General features: G+C 41.8%; 1 protein-coding gene across 1 annotated transcript in view; it reads right to left on the bottom strand.

The window, feature by feature from the left end:
- MTUS2 (microtubule associated scaffold protein 2) overlaps positions 1-22121 on the bottom strand; it is a 624304-nt gene that overhangs the window by 195745 nt on the left and 406438 nt on the right. The window contains exon 6 of the mRNA XM_025364093.1: positions 3080-3241. Within this exon, the coding sequence (XP_025219878.1) occupies positions 3080-3241 (162 nt within the window). The remainder of the gene's footprint in view (positions 1-3079; positions 3242-22121) is intronic.

Below are 22121 nucleotides of genomic sequence, written 5' to 3'. Positions count from 1 at the left end.
AACATCTGTTTCTTCAAGGATCCGTGTCTCCCTCTACTGGGAAGTCCATTTAGTCATCACAACCTGGGCTCTAGGGGCGCTCATTATGACTGGTTTAGTCACCACTCACTACTTTCCAGTGGACAGAGCTGAGAATATTGTTTTAAACATAAATTTCAGATGAGTTCTGACTTTATCCTATAATACCCCATCACATTTATCCCATAATACACACATTCAGAGTAACAGCAGATGCAGAATCACGATACTCACACTACCACCAATAATTTCAGATTTTCATTGCAATTATTTCTAAATCTGAGGTATATACCATTGAGAATGTACTTCTCTGTGTGGTTATGCCATCAATGGGCTATGCAATTACTTCCATTTGTTTAATTTCATGTTTGAGTTTTAGATATTACCTTTTAACATTTAGCGTATAATTGTGTAAAATATCTATGTAATTTCAAATCTACAAAACAAGGTGCACTCAAAATGTATCATTAGGCTTTATCTCTATTCTCTCCTTCTATTCCTTCTTTTACCCTGAAGGCCACCTTTTTTTTTTTTTTTTTAATCTTAGCTTATTCTTCTATTGTTTTTTCTTAATATAAGTTCATATATAACATTTTCCTATTGTTTAGATAAAACATAGTCTACCACATTTTTTTCTCTATCTTTTATTGCTCAATGACCTCCTGGAAATCACTTTCTAGTAATGTTAATACATAGAGCTATTTCCCCACTCATATAACAGCTACTTAGTACTGCATCCTGTGGATATACCACAATCTGTTCAGTAAGCCCCCTATTAACGGACATTTGAGTTGTTTTCAGTCTTTTTCTACTTCAAAGAGTGCTGCAGTGAATCACTCCATGCACTGTATTCTTGTCAGTCTACCTTTGGGAAAGACTGCTCGGGGTGAGACTATTATGTCAAAGAATAAATGCATGTATGATTTTGTTAGATACTGCCAAACTCCTCTTCCTAGTTGTACCATTTTATATTCCCACCAAAAAATGTATGAGAATGCCTGTTTGCTTGCAGCCTCACAAATAGAATATGTTGTCAAACTTCTGGATTTTTGCCAGTATAATTGGTAGGGCGTTGGAATCTATTGTAGTTTCACTTTGCATTTTTCTTATCAGTGAGGCCGATTATTATCCCTTCATATGGCTAACAGCCCTTTGCCTATCTTTTTCTAAGAAGTGTCTTTTCAAATTCCTAACCCATTTTTCTACAAGTGGCTCACAAAGTATAATTCCTAGTCTAGGGGCACCGCCTGGGAATTTGTTAGAAATGCAAATTCTCAAGCCCCAAACCAAACCTACTGAACCAATAACCCTGGGGATAGGGCCCAGTAATCTGTTTTTACAAGCCCCGCAGGTGACACGGATACACTAAAGCTTGAGAAACACTGGGCTACAGGGTTGATTCAACCACAGTGTTTTAACTTACCATAGGGTTGTCTAATTATTTTATAATTAAACCAAGGCCAAACTGTTAATAAATTGTAGCTGAACGATTCAAATGCCATGTGATATCCATTCATTCATTTGTTGATTCAATAATTAACACATAGATGTTAAACACCTGCTGTGAGTCAGTCACTGTGGCAGGCAATGAGGATGCTGTGTTAAAACAGACACAGTCACCACCCCCAGCAGCTTACCTTCCCCCCAGGAAGAACAAAACTAAATGAGCCAATTTAAGTCTTAACAAAAGGAACTGCAAGGTGCTGCTAGAGCAAGAGGTTCCAGTCAGTCTAGTGGTCAGGGAGATGCAAAGTAAAATAACTTTGCGATAATACTTGACTCCCATCAAGCGGACCAAAATTCTAGAAAGGGATAATACCTCTTCCTAGCAGGGATATGGGTGGAGCCTCTCTGAAAGGCAATCTATCCATATCTATTAATGCATCAAACAAAGCAATACCACTCCAGGGAACTGATCCCACAGAAACAACGCCACCCACTCAAGGCTGTTTATTGCAGCATTGTTTGTTGTAGCAAATACTGGTTGCAAAATGAACGCCAACTAGTGAAGGAATGATTGAATACACCATAGCATATCCACAGCATGCAGCCATTGAAAAGAATGAGCCCGACCATGGCCAAGGGTATTTCTGTGACCTATACTGAGTAAGGAAAGCAACATGTAGAAAAATTGATATAATGCAGTCTCATTTAAAAATACCTATAAAACTCATATGTTTACATATGTATATACATTGATATGATGATACCTTGATCCAAGCATAGGAAAAATACAGAGGAATAAACACTGATATGGATGAGCCATCTACGGTGAATTAGGGCTCAACATTCATTCTACCATCCTGATAAATTTGCCTTCTATAGTGCAGAAAAAGAAAAGCTAGGAACAAGATACACAAACATCCTTGCAGGCAAAGAGATGCACTTGTGGGAGGGATGGGAGGGGAAGCACAGCAGGGGCCACACTGGTGCTGCCTGGGCACTTTCTGCTGACAAGCACCTGTGCTAGTTACACCTTTGAATCAGCTGAATTCTGCAGGTCCAGTCACTAACTTTGTGGGTATGCACAGGTGGGGCACAGGGATCAGTTTTGTTGGACTGAACCCTGCAGTCCAGTCTCGAGCCAACCCTACCATGGGAGCCGTGGATGCATCCCTGGATCCTAGCTTTGGAGATGTAAGCCTAGAGCCAGCAGAGGCATGGAGCTCCCGTACTGTTGAAGAGACAGCGCTTCTCTAGGGGCTGTGGGGCTCGTTCCTGGAGGCGCAGCCTGGAGCTTGCTCCTACAGTCCTTGCAATGATATTGTGAGCGCCCGCTTCCCTGAGCCAAATGCCAATTTGCTTAAAATAGTTGGTTCTCGCTTTCTGAAACGGAAACTGTGTGATTCAAAGGGTTACCAGTCATGGGAACAGTGAGAGGCAGTTATGAGAATTTAAACATGAATATACGAAAGTGCCTTAAAAGCAGTGATATTATGAACTATCATTTCACCAATCATCCCTTCTAAATAACTGATGTACACAGGGGCTTTCAAAAGACTTTTTATTAATGCAGAAAGGGCACGCCACCAGGGAGCCTCTCCAAGGCACAAAGTCTTACCAGCGGGTGTGGAAGTGGATTTTGGCGCTGGAAGTAAACTCCTGCGGGGTGCTGCCACACTGGAGGATGCTGGAGGGGCCACCCGGCCGGCCCCCTTGGGTGTGTCCTTAGAAGGCAGAGATGCCTTCAGAACCGGCTGTTCTTCATTCCCAAAGGTTGCACCTGTGGGAGGCAGACAGCGTGTTAATTATAACTTCATGAAAAATGGATGGAGCCCTCACCATTTGCACTTGCCAACCAATCCTACTGCCGTCATCTGCTTTAGAACTTGACCTGATTCTTAGTGAGTGACCTTGAAAAGTATTTTTCTGGAACCCTATGTGGAGAAGAACTCCCTTTAGTCACTGCCTAAATATCTGTCACACAAATCCCGTGCACCAAAAGGGGCTCCACAAAAGCGAGGAGCAGCCTGCATGCGCGCACGCACACACACAGACAGACATACACACACACACACAGAGTTTGCTTATGTGTAAATGTATGTGTATATAATAAACACTTATTTGATAACTCAGAGAATGAAGAGCCTTTCATTTTTGAAATACAGCGTGAGTGACGCAGGAGAATGGGGAATATACACAGGTACCATGAGCCCAGGAATTTTATTCAGAGCTCCTGAAACCCCGCTCATTTGACCCCCAGAAGAGGAGGCTTGGGATGAAGGTAGACGGGTAGGGAGCGTGGGGACAGAGAATCTCTCTGAAACTCAAGCAAGCTTTCGTTTGAAAAGCGGAGGCCGGCCGGACGCGGTGGCTCAAGCCTGTAATCCCAGCACTTTGGGAGGCCGAGACGGGCGGATCACAAGGTCAGGAGATCAAGACCATCCTGGCTAACACGGTGAAACCCCGTCTCTACTAAAAAAATACAAAAAACTAGCCGGGCGAGGTGGCGGGCGCCTGTGGTCCCAGCTACTCGGGAGGCTGAGGCAGGAGAATGGCGGGAACCCGGGAGGCGGAGCTTGCAGTGAGCTGAGATCCGGCCACTGCACTCCAGCCTGGGCGACAGAGCGACACTCCGTCTCAAAAAAAAAAAAAAAAAAAAAGAAAAAAAAAAAAGAAAAGCGGAGGCCTCACCAAACTGGGAGGACCCTGAATTAGAGCCTAGTACTTCCAAGATAGAAGACATTTATTGATAATTGCAGTTTACTAGTCAATTTAGAAAGAGTCTCTTTATAATCCACTGCTCTGAGACTCCGAGGATATGGCATACTGGGACTGTGTTTGTGTCAAATTTAAATATGCAAAGTTGTTTGGCTTAAACTTTTCTTCTATATCTTTCTAAACCTTGTGGTTAATACATTTTCAATCTCTTAAAGACAATGACATCACTATCTATTCTCTGTTAAAGGGTAACTCTTTCTAATAGACTTCTGAGTACAGCTGTGAGGCTAATCTATTAATTTAGAAAGCCTGAATGCACAGAGATTACCGCTTGTTTGGAATAAAACAGTCCAGTGGTAGGAATATGACTATCTACCATGAAAAGTAAGCCATGACAGCTGGAAGAAGTATACGACATTTTAGCAAAGGATTAAATTTTTTGTTTTCATCCTTTTCAAAGGTTAGTCTAAACATTCTATTTAGATAAGGCCTGCATAAAAAAGATAACATTATTAAAATGGCTTTAGTGTTTATAACATCCAGGCATTTTATTCAACCATTTAGAGTAAGAGATTGTTGCTTTTCTCCCTCTTAACACCTGAAATTCTGTTTAAAATTGTGGAGATTTCTGTTGTTTCTAAAGAAAAGCATATTTAGGAAGAAATCAAAGAATGTACTATTTCTTAAAACAAGACCTATGCCCTATAGTTCTTTATGGTGTTGTGCAAGGTTTTTAAAATAGTTCTACATAGGACTAAGAGAATGTATTTAACCTATGCAAAGAAAACAAATGCATTGAAACTCCATTGAAAGGATCTGCACTGTATCCTGGGTGTCAGATAAAAAATAATGCAGATAAAAAGTGTGTTTGATGCAAACCTAGCCAGGAAAAGCAACACCATGAATGTGCAAAAACAGTGAGCCTGAGCTTCTGAATTATCCGGTGGATGCACCAGTCCAGTGCTAGAACTCAGGGAATCTCTCAAGGGTTGAATATTTCACATGGGGCATGGCTCAACCATTAGAAATATTTCACGAGTAATTATCTAATGTCTAGCCTCCTGCTGACATACTGCCAGAATAATCTGTTCACTGAAATGTGTAGCAGAAGCTGAATTGAGCCCAAAACCTCTCACACAGAATCTTTTATTTAACAATTTATGAAAATTTCTTAAGAAGAGAAATATTTTGTATCGTCTGTAGAGTTCAAATGCACTTCTATCAAATCCTCTTGCATCTGGCATCATTCTCTTACATGAAATTTATTATTCTGTGAACACGTCAATTTAGAGATTTGGCTGCTCTCCAGGCTGGGAAGTAATTCATCTGTTTGAAGTACAAGTATCAGGGAACTATGTACTTCCCTCTGAGGGAGGGCTTGAATTACCAAAAAATAAAATAATATAAAACACGATTCTTATCTATTATTGTGGGAGACAGCTGGCAATAAACAGTTCCACTCTTTGAAAACCGGCTTAAGTTGGCTGGTAATTAAAGATGCATTATTCAGTAAAGGAAAAGTACTCTGAATTTGGAAATGGCTGTTGAATTCTATAAATGCTCCAAGTACTTCACAATAATGCTGACAACATTAAACCATTGCCTGGTAAGAGGAAGAAAACAACTGGAAATAAACTGCTTCTGTGAGCCAGAAAAATGTTCTGGAGAATTCAGCCAGTGGAAATGGTTCACGTGGCTAATTCAGTCTTTTCATTCCCAACCAATCTGAACTGACTCCAGCCTGAACAACCCAGGAAATCTACCTACCCTTCCACTTGACCATAGCACAGCAGAAACATCAGCAAGGTGGTTCGTGGTGCAGATCGGGGAGCGAGATGGCTAGGGTTTGAATACCACCTCCTCTACCTATCGGCTCTCTTGCACCACAGTTTCTTCATTCATAAGCAGGAATAATGATAATCTACCTCACAGAGCTGTTGTGAGAATTAAAGAAGCTAATGGCAGGACAGTTTTTTTAAAGTTAATGTAAGAGTAGCTATGAAAAAATACTTAGTATCTGATATATAGTATGCTCTATGTGTTAGTTATTAATGTACACACTAATTTTAAGTTCTAGGGCTAACTCATTACAACAAATCAGTTTTTCATGGGAAAACTATTTGGAAAGTATTCAACGATTAATATGAGATGGGCTGTTCGGCATGAGAAGAAAGAAAAGGATTGAGGTAAATCTGATAATACCTGTAGTATGAAAGACTAAAGAGAAGAGAATATGATTGTCTTAAAAATAGATGATAAACGATTTCAGACGTAGAAAAAGGTGAGGATAATAACACTATTGACCATCAAGCTTAGGAAATATGAAACATCATCAATTCCATTGACAGTGAAAAACTGCTGGGATATAGGGAAGTTTGCTCAAGTTTCCTGGATATTCAAAATTGCTTTCCAAATTGCTTGTTGCAATTCACATTAACCAGAGGTAGTAAATGTAGCATCACTGGATTTTAATTTTGGCAACTGGTTTAATTTTATTAACTGGTTTTAATTTACACGTTTCTGACAGGTGGCGAGATTCGAGATTTTTTTCACATAGTTATTGACTACTCAAGTTTTTCCCTTCCGTAAGATGCCCATTCATAACTTTTGCCCATAATTGAGGTGGTGAGCCTTACTTCTTTAAATAGTCTGGACACAACCTTTATTGGATTCTATATTGGGTATCAGTATATTGGATATTGATATATTTCAAATACTCTCCCAGTCTTTGGCTTGTCTTCACACTTATGGTGCCTTTATTCAGAACTTTCTCATTTTAATGCAATTGATTTTCATCAGTCTTTCCCTCCTGATTTGTACTTTGCTTGTCTTAGACTTTCAATCTCTCTCCTGAAATCATAAAGATGTTCTCCTACGTGCTGTTTGAAAAGTTTTAAAGTTCTGTTTTCACATTTACAGTATCAATCCACCTAGAATGGTACATGGGGAAGAGACTCAATTTGTTGGTGTTATTTTCTACATAGCAGCCCGCTGTCCCAGGCCTTTATATTAAATAGTCTAACTTCCTTGCATTATCTGCTGAGCCAGCTGTTACATGCCAAGTTTCCATCCAAACATGATTTACTGGGGCAGACCCACAAACAATCCCACAATTTCAGTACTTAACATAGCAAAAGTTTAATTTGTGATCATGAATCATCTTTTGCAGGTGCTCTGGATGGGCTGCCTTGCGTGCTCTCCTTGGGAGAATTCAGGGATCAAAGCTCTCTTCATCTTGAGCTTTTGCCCTACTCTGGATCTCTTGAGAACTTAACATTCAGCTGGTAGACAGAGGAAAATGAACTGTTCACAGGAAGATTTCATGGGCCATGCCTGGAAGTGGCGTGTATCACTTCTGCCTTCAGTCTACTGGCTGGAACTCAGTCACAAGAGCCAGCAAGGGAGGCTGGGAAATGTAGTTTAGTTTATGGCCAGGGGAAAAGAGAGTGGTGTGATGAACAAATATTCACTGTATGCCATGTGAGGCTCTATTTCTGAGTTCTCTGTTCCATTTCATCGGTCTATTTGTCTATTACTGTGCCAATACTATACCGCATTTATTCACTACAATGTAAGATCAGTCCTGGTATACTAAACCTGTATAAGACAAATATCACAACCTTGAACTTTGACTTTAAAAACTGTCTTAACCATCTTTGGCCCTTTAGTTTTGCATATAAGTTCCAGAATCAGCTTGTTAAGTTCCATGAAAAATGTCAACACTTTCAATGGACACAATTAAGTCTTCTTTTCCCAACTGCAACTTAATTGAAAGAAGAGCAAGCACAGACATAAAATCAGCAAACATGCTGAGTAATAATTATACCCTAGAACCATGTTACATGATAGAGATACAAAGAAGGCTTAGTATCATGAAAAAATAAACATCAAAACAAGCGGCTCCAAAGAGGGGCAGCACTACTCCACTGGGGATCAACATTTATGAGGATAATTTGGACTGAGGCAATGCTGGCAGTTAGTGGGTGGGGCTGTCAGAAGTTAGTGGTGGGCTCTGTTTAGAAGACATGCAGAAATGTAAGACACCATACAGAACAGAGGTTAATAACTGTCAGTTAAAGGGTATGAAGTAGACAGAAAAGGCATTTCCAGTAAACAATCATATGTCATTGAAAGAATTTCCTTATACTATTCTCTTTTTTTTCTTATTTATTTATTTATTTATTTATTTACTTATTTTGAGACAGAGTCTCCCTCTGTCCACCAGGCTGGAGTGCAGTGGCACAGTCTTGGCTCACTGCAACCTCTACCTCCTGGGTTCCAGTGATTTTCCTGCCTCACCCTCCCGAGTAGCTGGGACTACAGGCACCCACCACCATGGCCTGGCTAATTTTTGTATTTTTAGTAGAGATGAAGTTTCACCATGTTGGCCAGGCTGGTCTTGAACTCCTGACCTCAGGTGATCCACCCGCCTTGGCCCCCCAAAGTGCTGGGATTACAGGCGTGAGCCACCGTGCCCAGCCCCCTATACTATTCTTAAATATTGAGCGGATTGGTGGCCAGCTCATTCTCCTTAATTCCCTTCCTGTGCCCATGCCAGTGGGACCCTCTGCTTCCATCATACCGTTTTCCCCAAAGGATGAAGGTATTCCACTGCTCATGGAAACTAAAGGACTATAGCCTCTTGCTTCACTGCTGAACAGAGATCATCATCTGTAGATATCTGAATCATCACATCATCAACTTACCATTTGGAAGGTAAGATCTCCTTCATTAGAGTAAAATAAAAGGTGTGTATATATATATACACCTTTATATATATATAAATATAAATATATATATATATATATATATATATATATATATATATATAAACTGAAAAATTGCGAGGTTATATATTCCACATGATTACAGAATCCAGCTGGGTCCAGTTCAATACATAAACCAAATCTCTCTATAATTTTCTCATTAAACTCTTAGGACAAACATGCTCTTTTCAGCATCAAATCCGTGGGGAAGGCGATCTTCTTATTCTCCCTCCAGGGACAGTTCCTACAGTTCATTCCTCACAGTGTGTAGACACCCTGAGCTGATCAATTGCATCTATCAAAATCTCATGGACTTGAACTCCTACCTCACACCATAATTTGTTTTAAATTAGCAAAAACTGATTCAAAATAGATCTTAGATCTAAATGTAAGAGCTAAAAATATAAAACTCTTAGGAGAAAACATAGGTGTAAATGTGAATGATGTTGGATTAGGCAATGGTTTCTTAGAATGTGACATCTAAAGCTCTAACAAGTTGAGAAGAAGACATATATCCCACTCCTAAGTACATACCCAAAAGAAAAGAAATCAGTGTATTGAAGAGATCTCTGCATCCCATGCTTGTTGCAGCACTACTCAAAACTGCCAAAATTTGGAAGCAACCTAAGTGTTTATCAGTAGGTGAAGGGATAAAGAAAATGTGGTACATCTATACAATGGAGAACTATTCAGCCATAAAAAAGAATGGGGAGCCCTGTCATTTGCAACAACAGGGATGAAGCTGGAGGTCATTATATTAAGTGAAGTAAACCAGACACAGAAAGACAAATTTCCCATGTTCTCACTTATCTATGGGAGCTAAAAATTAAAACAACTAAACACATACAGATAAGAGTAGAAGAATGGTTATTAGAAGCTGGAAGGGTAGTGGTGGGTGGGAGCAGAGGTAGTAGGGATGGTTAATGGGTACAAAAAATAGAATAAATAAGATCTAGTATATAACAGGGTGACTATACAATTAAAAATAACTAAAAGACTATAACTGGATTGTTTACAACACAAAGAATAAATGTCCGAGGTAATGGATACCCCATTTACCTGATTTGATTATTATGCATTGCATGCCTGTATCAAAATAGCTCATGTAACCCATAAATACACATACTATGTATCCACAAAAATTAAAAATAAATATATTAAAAAAGAGTTTCTAAATCTGTAAAACAAAAAAAAAGAAGTGAATGGACTGCAATCAAATAAAAAATTTGTGCTTCAGAGGACACTATTTAAAAAGTCAAAAGAATTCACAGAATTGGGGAAAATATTTGCAAGTCATATCTGATAAGGGTCTAGTTTACAAAATATATAAAGAATTTTTATCGGCTGAGCATGATGGCTCACACCTGTAATCATAGCACTTTGGGAGTCCAAGGCAGAGGACTGCTTGAGGCCAGAGTTTGAGACTAGCCTGGGCAACATAGTGAGACCCTGTCTCTACAAAAAATAAAATAAAAAAAAATTAGCTGGGGCATAGTGGTAAACAACTATAGTCCCAGCTACTTGGCGTTGGAGGATCTCTGGAGCCCAGAAGGTCAAGGGTGCAGTGAGTTGTGATCACGCCACTGCACTCCAGCCTGGGTGGTAAAGTGAGACCCCGTCTCAAAAACAAAAAGAATTTCTATAAATTCAATAAAAAGCCAAATAATCCAATTAAAAATGAGAAAGGGACCTGAATAGACATTTCTCTAAAGAAGATCTATAAAATGTGAAATAAGTACATGAAAAGGTGTGCACTTGTCATTAGGGAAATGCAGATCAAAACTACAATGAGATACCACTTCAAACCCAGTAGAATAGCTATAATTAAAATACAGACAACAAAAAGTATTGATAGGGATGTGGAGAAACTGAAATCTTCATACATTGCTGTGGGAGTATAAAATGGTGCAGCTGCTTTGGAAAAAAGGTTGGTAGTTTCTCAATATGTTAAACATAGAGTTGGCTGGGCACAGTGGCTCACACCTGTAATCTCAGCACTTTGGGAGGCGGAGGCGGGTGGATCACAGGGTCAGGAGATCGAGACCATCTTGACTAACACTGTGAAAACCCATCTCTACTAAAAATACAAAAAATTAGCCGGGCTTGGTGGTAGGCACCTGTAGTCTCAGCTACCCAGGAGGCTGAGGCAGAAGAATGGCATGAACTTGGGAGGTGGAGCTGGCAGTGAGCCGAGACCACGCCACTGCACTCCAACCTGGGTGACAGAGCGAGACTCCACCTCCAAAACAAACAAACAAATAAAAACAAAACAAACAAACAAAACTACAGAGTTACCATGTGATTTAGCAGTTCTGCTCCTAAGTATATGCCCAAGAAAACTGAAAACATATGTTCACATAAGAGCTTGTACATGAATGTTCACAGCAACATTACTCACAAGTCAAAAAGTGAAAATTACCCAAATGGCTCCCCATCAACTGATGAATGAATACCCTAAATATGGTATATCCATACCATGGAACATTATTCAGCCATAAGAAGAAATGAAGTGATGATATATGCCATATAACATGCATGAATCCTGAAAACATTCACAAAAGGACAAATATTATGTAATTACATTTCTATGAAATGTCCAGAATAGACAGAGAGACAGAAAGTTGATCAGTGGCTTTCAGGGGTTGGAGGGAAATGGAGTGACTGCTAATTGATACAGGGTTTCCTTCTGGGGTGATTAATTATGTTCTGGAATTAAATAGGGATGGTATTGCATAACCTTGTGAATATGCTGAAAACCACTAACTTATATACTTTAAAGAGGTAAATTTTATGGTACTTGAATTATGTCTCAAAAAAAAGAAAAAAAAAAAGTCTCGAAGGATTTTTTCTCCAGATCCCCTGCCTGTAACAAGTTCCTTAAATTGTGATTCAGCTCTTCACCTCTCCCCTGAGAGACTCCTAGTGCTCTTTTCTGGTGACGTTTTTATTCCTATTCTCTGTCCCCTATCCCTGAGTTGTGACTACAGTGAATTCCAACCAATCTGTCAAAGGGTTCTTCTGTCTTCTGATAATATATTCTTACATAATACTAAAAAAAAGCATTCCTCAAACCTACTATTGCATCCCATGCATTAAAGCAAAATGTCCAAGCTCCTATGTAAGGAGGGTGATACTCAGCTCCTCCTTAAACCCCTTCACTTTTCTCTTACACTCCTGCAGAATTAGGTGTAAGTCTGAGCTGCTCTGGTCCTACATTACTGTTATGGCTTGAACATGTCTCCTCCAACATTCAGATGTTGCCAGTGTGATGGTATTAAGAGATGGGGGCTTAAAGATGATTGGGCTATGAGGGCTTTTCCCTCATGAACGGGATTAAGGCCCTTATCAAAGAGGCTTCACATCGTATTTGTCACCTGGCCCTTCCTCCCTGCTTCCACATTAATTCTGCCATGTGAGGACACGAAGTTCTTCCCCTCGGAGGGTGCAGCCCTCACTAGCCAACCAAACTTGCCAGTCCCTTGATCTTGGACTTCACAGTCTCCAGAACTGTGAGAAAGTAAGCTTCTGTTCTGTATTAATTACCCAGTCTATGGTATTTTGTTATAGCAGCACAAAGAAACTAGGACAGCTGCTGAAAAAGGAAGACACAGGCAAATTCAGGCCAGAGAGGCCTGTGCTAAGGGAAGAAAAGTCTCTTGTAAAATTTTTGGGACTGGGAGGAGGAAGGTAGATTTATAGGTCACTTGACATCCCCCTACAAAGTAATGAGTGATTCCTATTCAACCGCCTCAAAACGATAATTGATCGTGACTGAAGTTTGAGTGAGAATTTAGGATTTCTGACCCATATTCGGTGCACTTTTCACTACTTCATTTATTGAGAATACCAGGAACTCAGCCTAAACTCTCAAAAGAAATAATGGCAACAGGGTATAAACACTAACCAGACCAAAATGAGGTTCTTAAGGAAGAGGAAGGCTGTAGAAGAAAAGCAAAACAGTCGTTAAGAAGAAGATGGCATCATAGCCAAACTCTAAGAAACAACTTTCACTGACTTTGAATATCAATATTATAATCAATAAATTACTCTCTTCACTGACTTTTTTTTTTTTTTTTTTAACAATCCCAGGCAATCAAATTGTATAATGCTCTGGCTGCATGATTAGCTAATTGATGCATATTTCACTGACTTAGCAGCATTTATCACTGGGTGATAATATTTAGTTTAATTATTAAAGTATCAACTGAATGTTTTACTTCCCCATTCTGCATATTTTAACCAAAGCGTATATTTTCTTTCTCACATTAAAGGCCTAAAGTAAACCTGAGATCTTGTCATTGCAGCAAAACTATTTATTTCTTTTTCAAAATGAAATATTTGACTAAGAAAAGTTGAGATTCCACAGAGAAAAAGTTAGATATGAAAAGTTTCAAATTCTGGATCTCTTTCAAAGAGGAAGCATTAAGACTAAGAGTGAGGGGGAAGTTTTGAAAGATGGCTTAAGCACAATAAACCCTCACAGCAAGCTTTGGTGCTTATATAAATCCTTCTATCATCTATCCATGAAACATTGATTGGTCACCCTTGATGTTTCAGGCACTGTGCTAAACCTCAGGGATAAGGAGATGAGGGATCTGGTCTATAATCCCCAGAAGTTCATATTTCATATGACTGTGTCCATTTGCAGAAATTCAGGCAAGATACAGTCAGCATTGAGCAAATGCTGGCTGATGTTATTGTTATAAACCCACACTTGGCAAATCACTGATGAACACATGAGCTGCTTGGTCCAGCAAACGAATAAGACAGAAACACAAACTCCAATAAACAGGAAGAAAGTGAGCATATCTTAACAGTACCAAGAAAGAACAAGAAAAGCCCAGCCCAAGGGGACATGGGCAGGTACTAGCAGAGACACTCAAGGTGGGTTTTGACAGTCAGGTGGGACTTGGATCTGTAAAGACAGGGAAAATCTGTGAAGGAGAAGGGATGGCATGAGTAAAGACCCAGCATTAGGGAAGTACATGATTGGCAAGGGGTCTGGTTTGATTGAAAAGTAAAATTCGGGAGGAAAAATGGAAAATTCAGGAAGAAAGACAGATGGAGGAAGATAGTAGCAGACTCCTCTCATAACCTCTCACTTATCAACCTTCACTCAGAAGCTGTTGCAGGGACAGAAAGTACACGTTAGGCTGTTGCAGGGACAGAAAATACAAGTTGCCAACGGTGGATGCTGGCAGAAACCGAGAAAAGAGGAATCTTTTACTAGGAGATCAGGAAGCCAGAATGCATTTCAGAGATTTATTTCCAGTCCTATTTTTAAAGGCACAGACTAGAAGGATGCTTAAGGTTACAGGCCCCAGGAGAATTTGAAATNTGAATTTTATTTTATTTTTTATTTTTATTTATTTATTTTATTTTTGAGACGGAGTCTCGCTCTGTCGCCCAGGCTGGAGTGCAGTGGCCGGATCTCAGCTCACTGCAAGCTCCGCCTCCCGGGTTCACGCCATTCTCCTGGCTCAGCCTCCCGAGGAGCTGGGACCACAGGCGCCCGCCACCTCGCCCGGCTAGTTTTTTGTATTTTTTAGTAGAGACGGGGTTTCACCATGTTAGCCAGGATGGTCTCGATCTCCTGACCCCGTGATCCACCCGTCTCGGCCTCCCAAGTGCTGGGATTACAGGCTTGAGCCACCACGCCCGGCCAACTTTAAATTTCTAACTTTACTTTCAATAGCAGAATGCCTCTGAAACTCTTCAGTTTACAAACTTGGTTGGGTAAAGTCAGTAACATTTACAAGGGACAGAGAAGATGCTCTCTGATGGTGACAGGTAACAAGGAAGATTCCCCGGGCTTGCCCTGAGAGTGTGCCACAGCTCCCTGATGCGGCTCGCCTGCCCGCCATCTGCTCAGGTGGCTGTGTGCCTGTCAGAGGGCCGTGCCAGCTTCAACAGTGATCAGATGCCACCAGATGCAGGATAAGGAGCAGCAGCTGCTCGACAGAAAGGGCCTTGTGCTGCTGAGAGCTCACAGGGCCAGCCGCATCGGCCTCCGTACACACAGGGAGCGTGTGCTCATGCTTGGGGCATGGTACCAGCCCCACGTGCCTGTCCACACTGTTCCTCCCCATAGGGAGAGATGAAACATCAGAGAACTAGAAACTCAGAGAATGCCAGGGGGAGACCTCAAAGAGGGGGAGTTCCAATTTGTACCTCTCCACCTCCATCCCTTTTCCTAGAGTTTCTCTCTGCTGAACTGCTTAGCCCTTAGGGATTTGCCGTCACTGAACGGTGCTTGGCTCTGACTCGCTTGGCTCTCAGAAGTAGTGCTAGAAGCTTGCTCCACGTTTTGTGACAGGCATGCGGCAGAGGATGCTGTCCACCGCGCCTGAGACCTCCCTTTGGGGCCAGACTCCTCCTGAGAGGGGTGCTTTACCTCAAGGGCACCATGAATCTTTCAACACATGGTTTTTTGCTCTTTGATTAGGCTGTCTCTAGCAGGTCCCTGTGGTATGCATTTTTAAAACGGTGGTAAAAGCACTTAATAACAGATCTGCCCCCTTAAATGGTAAGTATGCAAGCCTGCTTTGTTAACTCTAGGCATACACCTGTACAGCAGCTCTCTAGAATGTATTCATGCTGCATACATGAAACTTTATACCCAATGAATGGCAGCACCCCCACCTCCCCTTTCTGCAGCCCCTTGCAGCCACCATTCTATTCTCTGCTTCTATGAGTTTGGCCTTTTTAGATACCTCATGTAGTTGAGACCACACAGTATCTGTGCTTCTGTGACTGGCTTATTTCACTTACAATAACGTCCTCAAAATTCATCTATGTTGTCAAAAATGGCAGATTTTTCTTCTTTTTCAAAGGCCCTATGGTATTCCATTTTATGTAGATACCACATTTAAAAACAATCCATTCATCCGTTGATATTCATTTCTACATCTTGGCTATTGTGAATAGTGCCACAATGAATGTGAGAGTGTAAATATCTCTTCGAGACCTTGATTTCAATGCTTTTGAGTATATACCCAGAATTGGAATTGCTGGATCATATGGTAATTCTAGTACTAATTTTTCAAGGAACCAGCGAACTGTTTTCCATAATGGCTGCACTATTTTACGCTCTCACTGACAGTATACAAAGGTTCCTATTTCTCCACATTTTCACCAACATGCGTTATCTTTTGTCCTTTTAATAAGAGTCATTTAACAGGTGTTAAATGTTATCTTTGTGGTGTAGTATTCATTTTGGATGTGCTGATGTTAACTCTGGCTTCATATCATTTTCTTACCTTTGTTATTTCTTTTCATGATTTCCTTATCTATTTTTTTTAAGTTTTACTTTATTTTTTTGAAACTTGAGGAATGTAAAACCAATAAAGCGGTCTCTGATTTACATTCTCAATCCCTCCAGTCTCAGTTGTGTTTTAGGGAAGAGCAATGATGGCTTAAGACAAATTAGCAGCCTTGTATCCACTCTCCAGTAGGCAAAGGCAGATTCTTCTCCAGGAAGAGACTAAACTATGAATCTGACCTAAAGACAAACGGGCACTGGGGAATGAATTTAATTCTGACCTGACTATATTTATTAATTTTATTATATTACACTTGTAACTGAGCATGTTCCTCAGACACTGTTCTGCCCCTGTCCAATTCTGGAGCTCATGCTCTTGTAGTTGGGGATAGACAATAAATATAAAACAGCATAAAGAGAGGATGATAAGGCAGGAGGATTGCTTGAAGCCAGGAGTTTGAGACCAGCCTGGGCAACATAGGGAGACCGTGTCTCTACAAAAACAAACAAACAAACAAAAAAAGTAAAAAGCTGGGCATGGTGATGCCCCTGTAGCCCCAGCTATTCAGGAGGCTGAGGTAGGAGGATTGCTGAAGTCTAGGAGTTTAAGGCTGCAGTGAGCTATGGTCGCATAACTGGACTGCTGCCTGGGATCCTGGGCAACAGAAAGAGACCCTGCCTCCAAGAAAGATATAGAATAATTATGGAACAGAATTCCACAGTATGCTACACATTGTGAAATGCCATGAAAAAAACCAGAGCAGAGTGTGGGGTAGAGGTTGTGACCTGGGGAAGGCCTCACCATGGAGCGCTGTGGAAAGATAAGACTGGAAGGAGGTGAACGAGAAGACAAGAGAGGAATGAGGGCAGGGCTCGGGCCAGCAAAGGGGTGAGCATGGCTGCCACAGACAGGAGGAGGAGAAAGCAGAGGATTTGATCTGAATGGTGATGAGGAAGACTTGGAGGGACTCAGCAGCACCGTCAAGACTCGACTTTCACACACACAGAGTAAAATGGGAGTCATTGGAGGGACCTGGCTTGACCCTCCGTCACTCCCTGTCCCTTGACTGCTTCCTAAAACTGAGCTGAGCATCCTTTATCTATTTTCTCAAAAGGCCTCTTCCTCAAATATGCTGTCCATGTCAAAAAAAATTCTCTTTTCTATTTCATAAAAACTTTCAAAGAGCTTATTGTCCCTTCCTCATTCTTGCTACTCATTCATTGCTTAAATCTGATGCCTATCACCCACCGGGGCCTGTTGGCGGGTGGGGGGCTGGGGGAGGGAGAACATTAGGAGAAATACCTAATGTAGATGATGAGTTGATGGGTGCAGCAAACCACCATGACATGTGTATACCTATGTAACAAACCTGCACGTTCTGCACATGTACCCCAGAACCTAAAGTATATTTAAAAAAAAGCTGATGTCTACCTTCAGATTACCTTCCTTAGGATTCTAAATGATCTCTTAGTTACCAAATACAACAGTCTTTCACCTGTTTTCATTTTCCCAGCTGGTGTGCAGCACCAGAAGCTTCCGAGCACCCCCACTTCCTTTGACTCAGTGTCCCCTTCCTGCCTCCCTCCACTCTTTCTTTCTCTTTCACCGGATGTCCTTTCTCCCTTTGATCCTCAGATGTAGGCCTCCTTGCTGGTCCACAGACTTTCTTTTTTTTTTTTTTCTATGCCCTCTCCTTTGGGGGCTTCATCCCTTGGATCTCATGACATCAACCATGAACCCCAGTGATTCCCACAGGGTCGTAGAGAATCCCGGCCCATCATCAAGGAATCAGTCCTACATTGTAATGTGCCCGCTGGAACAACCTGGTGAACTTTCAAACTCCACATGTTTACTTATTCGATTCATGCATTTATTCAATAAATAACTGCTGAGAGCTCTGGGCCAGGCCCTGCCTTAGGCAGGGGACACAGGGAAAATGTGGGCCTGTCTTCACATAACTTACATTGCAGCAGGGGTGACAGGCCACCAACAAGTCCAGACAAAATCACCACACACTGTGATTTGTTATGAAAAAACACAAGGGACAGAACTAGAAAAGGCACTCAAGGGTGGACAAGGGGAAACCCACTTTGGGTGGCATGGTTGGAAGTACCTCTCGGAGGAGTTGGCATTTACAACAAACATTCCTCTCAGCTGCACCCACCTCCTTTATTCATTATTGACATCATTGTTATAGAAACCTAGAAATAAAGCATCAGAATCATCCTTGAACGTATCTTTCCCTTGTATATACCAATGCAAGCCAGTATGCTTGTTTCCCTTATGGACTTCACATGTAAATCCCCTCTCTGCTTCTGTGAAGAGCATCAGGTTAGCCCTTGGTGCCTCTTGCTGAGACAATGGCAGCAGCTGTTCTTTTCCTAGCGCTTTCATTCAGTTCATCCTCCTCGCTGTGCCTGTCATTCTGTCTGAAGCACAGATCATTCAATGTAGTCTTCTAAATAAAACCTAAACTGTTTTTTCTGGCATCTGAATCTTTCCCATCCCATTTCCTGCTACCACATAAGGCACAGTGCAAACCCCAGGCAGGTAAGGATTCCATCCCGTGGCTTCCTGTCCTACTTACTTCATACAAGGCTGTGCTTGAGATGTCTGCCGCCCAAGCGAATAAATTACTGGCTGCAAATCTGTCCCATGGGGCCGCTGCTTCCTATCATAGCCACTTCTTTTGCCCAATTCTTGAACCCACAGACTCTCTAAAAGCCTCACACTTTTTGCAACTGCTCTAGGGAGTGCAGTCACAGTGGGCATGACCGAGGTGGGCCATGTATAGTTTAAAAGTTAGGAATCATCTATAATATAGTGTGATCATTTTCTAAAATTTTTGAAAACAATATGCAGAAAGATAAAAATCAGAGCTTATCAAAATTTAGTTGTTTTATTTGGGGAGGAGGGTAATTACTGCCAAAGTACCACTAATCTTTTTCTAAGAGAGAGTGTCATTTACCTAATAATTTTCCTCTGTCATCATTCAGTTTTTACTTTAGCTTCATCATAAGCATTAATCTCTGGGTTTGACAAAGTTTGAAAGGCTAATGGTTAAGTGGTTAGGACTGCCTGGGTTCAGATCTCGGCTCTGTCTCTTACTTCTGTCTGACTTTGGACAAGTTGCTTAATCCCTCTATGCTTCATTTCTTCATCCTTAAAATGGTGGTAAAAGTGGTACCTAATTATTGGAATTGTTGTATGAAAAGAGTTAGTAGAGTAAAGTGCTTAGAATATTGGCTGGAACGTATCAGCACTCAGTGGAATTGCCACTGATGTCACCCCCATTAGCACAACATGGAGCCTTAGTCACAGCCCATCCGTCTTTTGACTTCCCTTTTTTTCCTGCCACTTGTCCTCCTATGACTTCATATCTTTCCAAGGCAATAATTACGATCACTCTCGGTGGTCGGGCTCTGAAGAGGCAACCCTAGAGAACGGCCATGCTTTTTCCATCTGTCTTTACTCAGCACCCTAAGTCCGAATGAAAAGGGGAGAAACACATGGGATGCTGATTTGGTTTTGATGTGTGTCCCCACCAAATCTCATGTTGAAATGTAATCCCCAGTGTTGGAGGTGGGCCTGGTAGGAGGTGTCTGAATCATGGCAGTGGATTCCTCATGAATGGCTTAGCCCATCTCCTTGGTGATAAGTTCTGATGAAACCCGGTTTTGTAAAAGTTTGTGGCAGGCCCCCTCCTTGCTCCTGCTTTTGCCATGTAAAGTTCCTCCTCCCGCTTAGCCTTCTGCCATGAGTGAAAGCTCCTTGAAGCCTCTCCAGAAGCTGAGCTGACATCAGTGCCACACTTCCTGTAAAGCCTGTAAAACCATGAGCCAATTCAATCTCTTCTTCTAAATTTATAAATTACCCAGTCTCCAGTATTTCTTTATGGTGATAGAAGAATAACCTAATATGGAAAACTGGTATTGAGGAGTGGGGTATTGCTATAAAGATACTGAAAATGTGGAAGCAGCTTTGAAACTGGTTGACAGGCAGAGGTCAAAAGAGTTTGGAAGGCTCAGAAGAAGACTGGAAGATGAGGGAAAGTTTGCAATTTCTTAAAGACCATTTAAATAGCTGTGCCCAAAATGCTGATGGTGATATGGACAGTGAAATCTAGGCTGACAAGGTCCCAGATGGAAATGAGGAACGTATTGAAATCTGAAGCAAAGGTCATCCAAGTTACAACTTTATAAAGAACTTGGCTGCATTCGTTCATGCCCTAGGGATGTGTGGAAGTTTGAACTAATGAGTGATGATTTATAGTATTTGGTAGAAGAAATTTCTCAACAGCAAAGTGTCTAAGGTGTAGCCTGGCTGCTTCTAACAGCCTATGCCCAGATGTGGGAGCAACTAAATGACTTAAAGTTGAAACTCAAATTTAAAAGGGAGGCAGTGCATAAAAGTGGAAAATCTGCAGCCTGGTCCTGTGGCAGAGAAAAAGTAGAGAGGAATTCAATCAGACTATGGAAAACCACTTGCTAGAGATATCTGTATAAATAAAAGGGAGCCGAGTGCTAATAACCAAGGCAATGGGAAAAAGACCTCAAACGCATTTCAGAGACCTTCATGGCAGCCCTCCCATCACAGGCCCAGAGGCCTAGTAGGGAAGAAGGGTTTTGTGGGCCAGGCCTAGGATCCTGCTACCCTATGCAGTCTTGGGATATTGCTCCCTGCATCCCAATCACTGTGGCTCCAACCTTGGCTCAAAGCGTCCCAGGTACAGCTCAGGCTGCTGCTTCAGAGGGTGCAAGCTGTAAGCCTTGGCAGATTCCACATGGTGTTAAGCCTTCAGGTGCACAGAAGAGTGCAAGAGTTGAGGCTTGGGAGCCTCCGTCTAGGTTTCAAAGGATGCATGGAAGAGCCTGGCGGGAGCCTGCTGTAAGGGCAGAGCCCTCACAAAGAACCTCTACTAGGGCAGAGCCAATGGGAAATGTGGGGTTGGAGCTCCCACACAGAGTCCCCAATGGGGCACTGCCTAGGGCAGCTGTGGGAAGGGGGTTGCCATCCTCCAGACTCCAGAATGGTAGATCCACTGGCAGACTGCACGCCTCAGCATGGAAAAGCCACAGGCAGTCAACTCCAGCCCATGAGAGCAGCCTTGGGGACTAAATCCTGCAAAGCCACAGTGGGGGAGCTGGCTAAGGCCTTGGGAGTTCACCCCTTGCACTAGTGTGCCCTGGATGTGGGACAAGGAGTCAAAGGATATTATTTTGGAGCTTTAAGATTTAGTGACTGCCCTGCTGGGTTTGGACTCATGTGGGGCCTATTGCCCCTTTCTTTAGGCCAATTTCTCCCTTTTGGAAAGGGAATGTTTACTCAGTGCCTGTAACTACCATTGTATATTGGAAGTCGATAACTTGGGTTTTTTATTTTACAGGCTCATCAGTGGAAGGGACTTGCCTTGTCTGATGAGACTTTGGACTTTTTTAGTGATGTTAAAATGAGACTTTTGGGGGATGACTGGCAGGGGATAATTATATTTTGCGATGTGAGAAGGACATGAGATTTGGAGGCCAGGGGTGGGATGATATGGTTTGGATATGTGTCCCCACCAAATCTCATGTTGAAACGTAATCCCCAGTGTTGGAGGTAGGGCCTGGTGGGAAGTGTTTACATCATGGGGGCAGATCCCTCGTGAATGGCTTGGGCCATCCCCTTGGTGATGAGTGAGTGAGCTCTCATCAGATCTGGTTTTGCACTCGATTCTCTCTCTTGCTCCTGTTTCTGCCATGTGATGTGCCTGCTATTACTTTGCCTTCTGCCATGAGTAAAAACTCCCTGAGGCCTCCCCAGACGCTGAGCTGATACCAGTGTCATGCTTTCTGTAAAGCCTGCAGAACTGAGAGTCAATTAAAGCCCCTTTCTTGATTGGTTTTTTAGTCTCAGGTATTTATTTACGGCAATG

Source organism: Theropithecus gelada, chromosome 17 (assembly GCF_003255815.1).
Source record: "Theropithecus gelada isolate Dixy chromosome 17, Tgel_1.0, whole genome shotgun sequence".
In the NCBI taxonomy this organism is placed as follows: Eukaryota; Metazoa; Chordata; class Mammalia; order Primates; family Cercopithecidae; genus Theropithecus; species Theropithecus gelada.
This window is presented reverse-complemented; position numbering and strand designations above follow the sequence as displayed.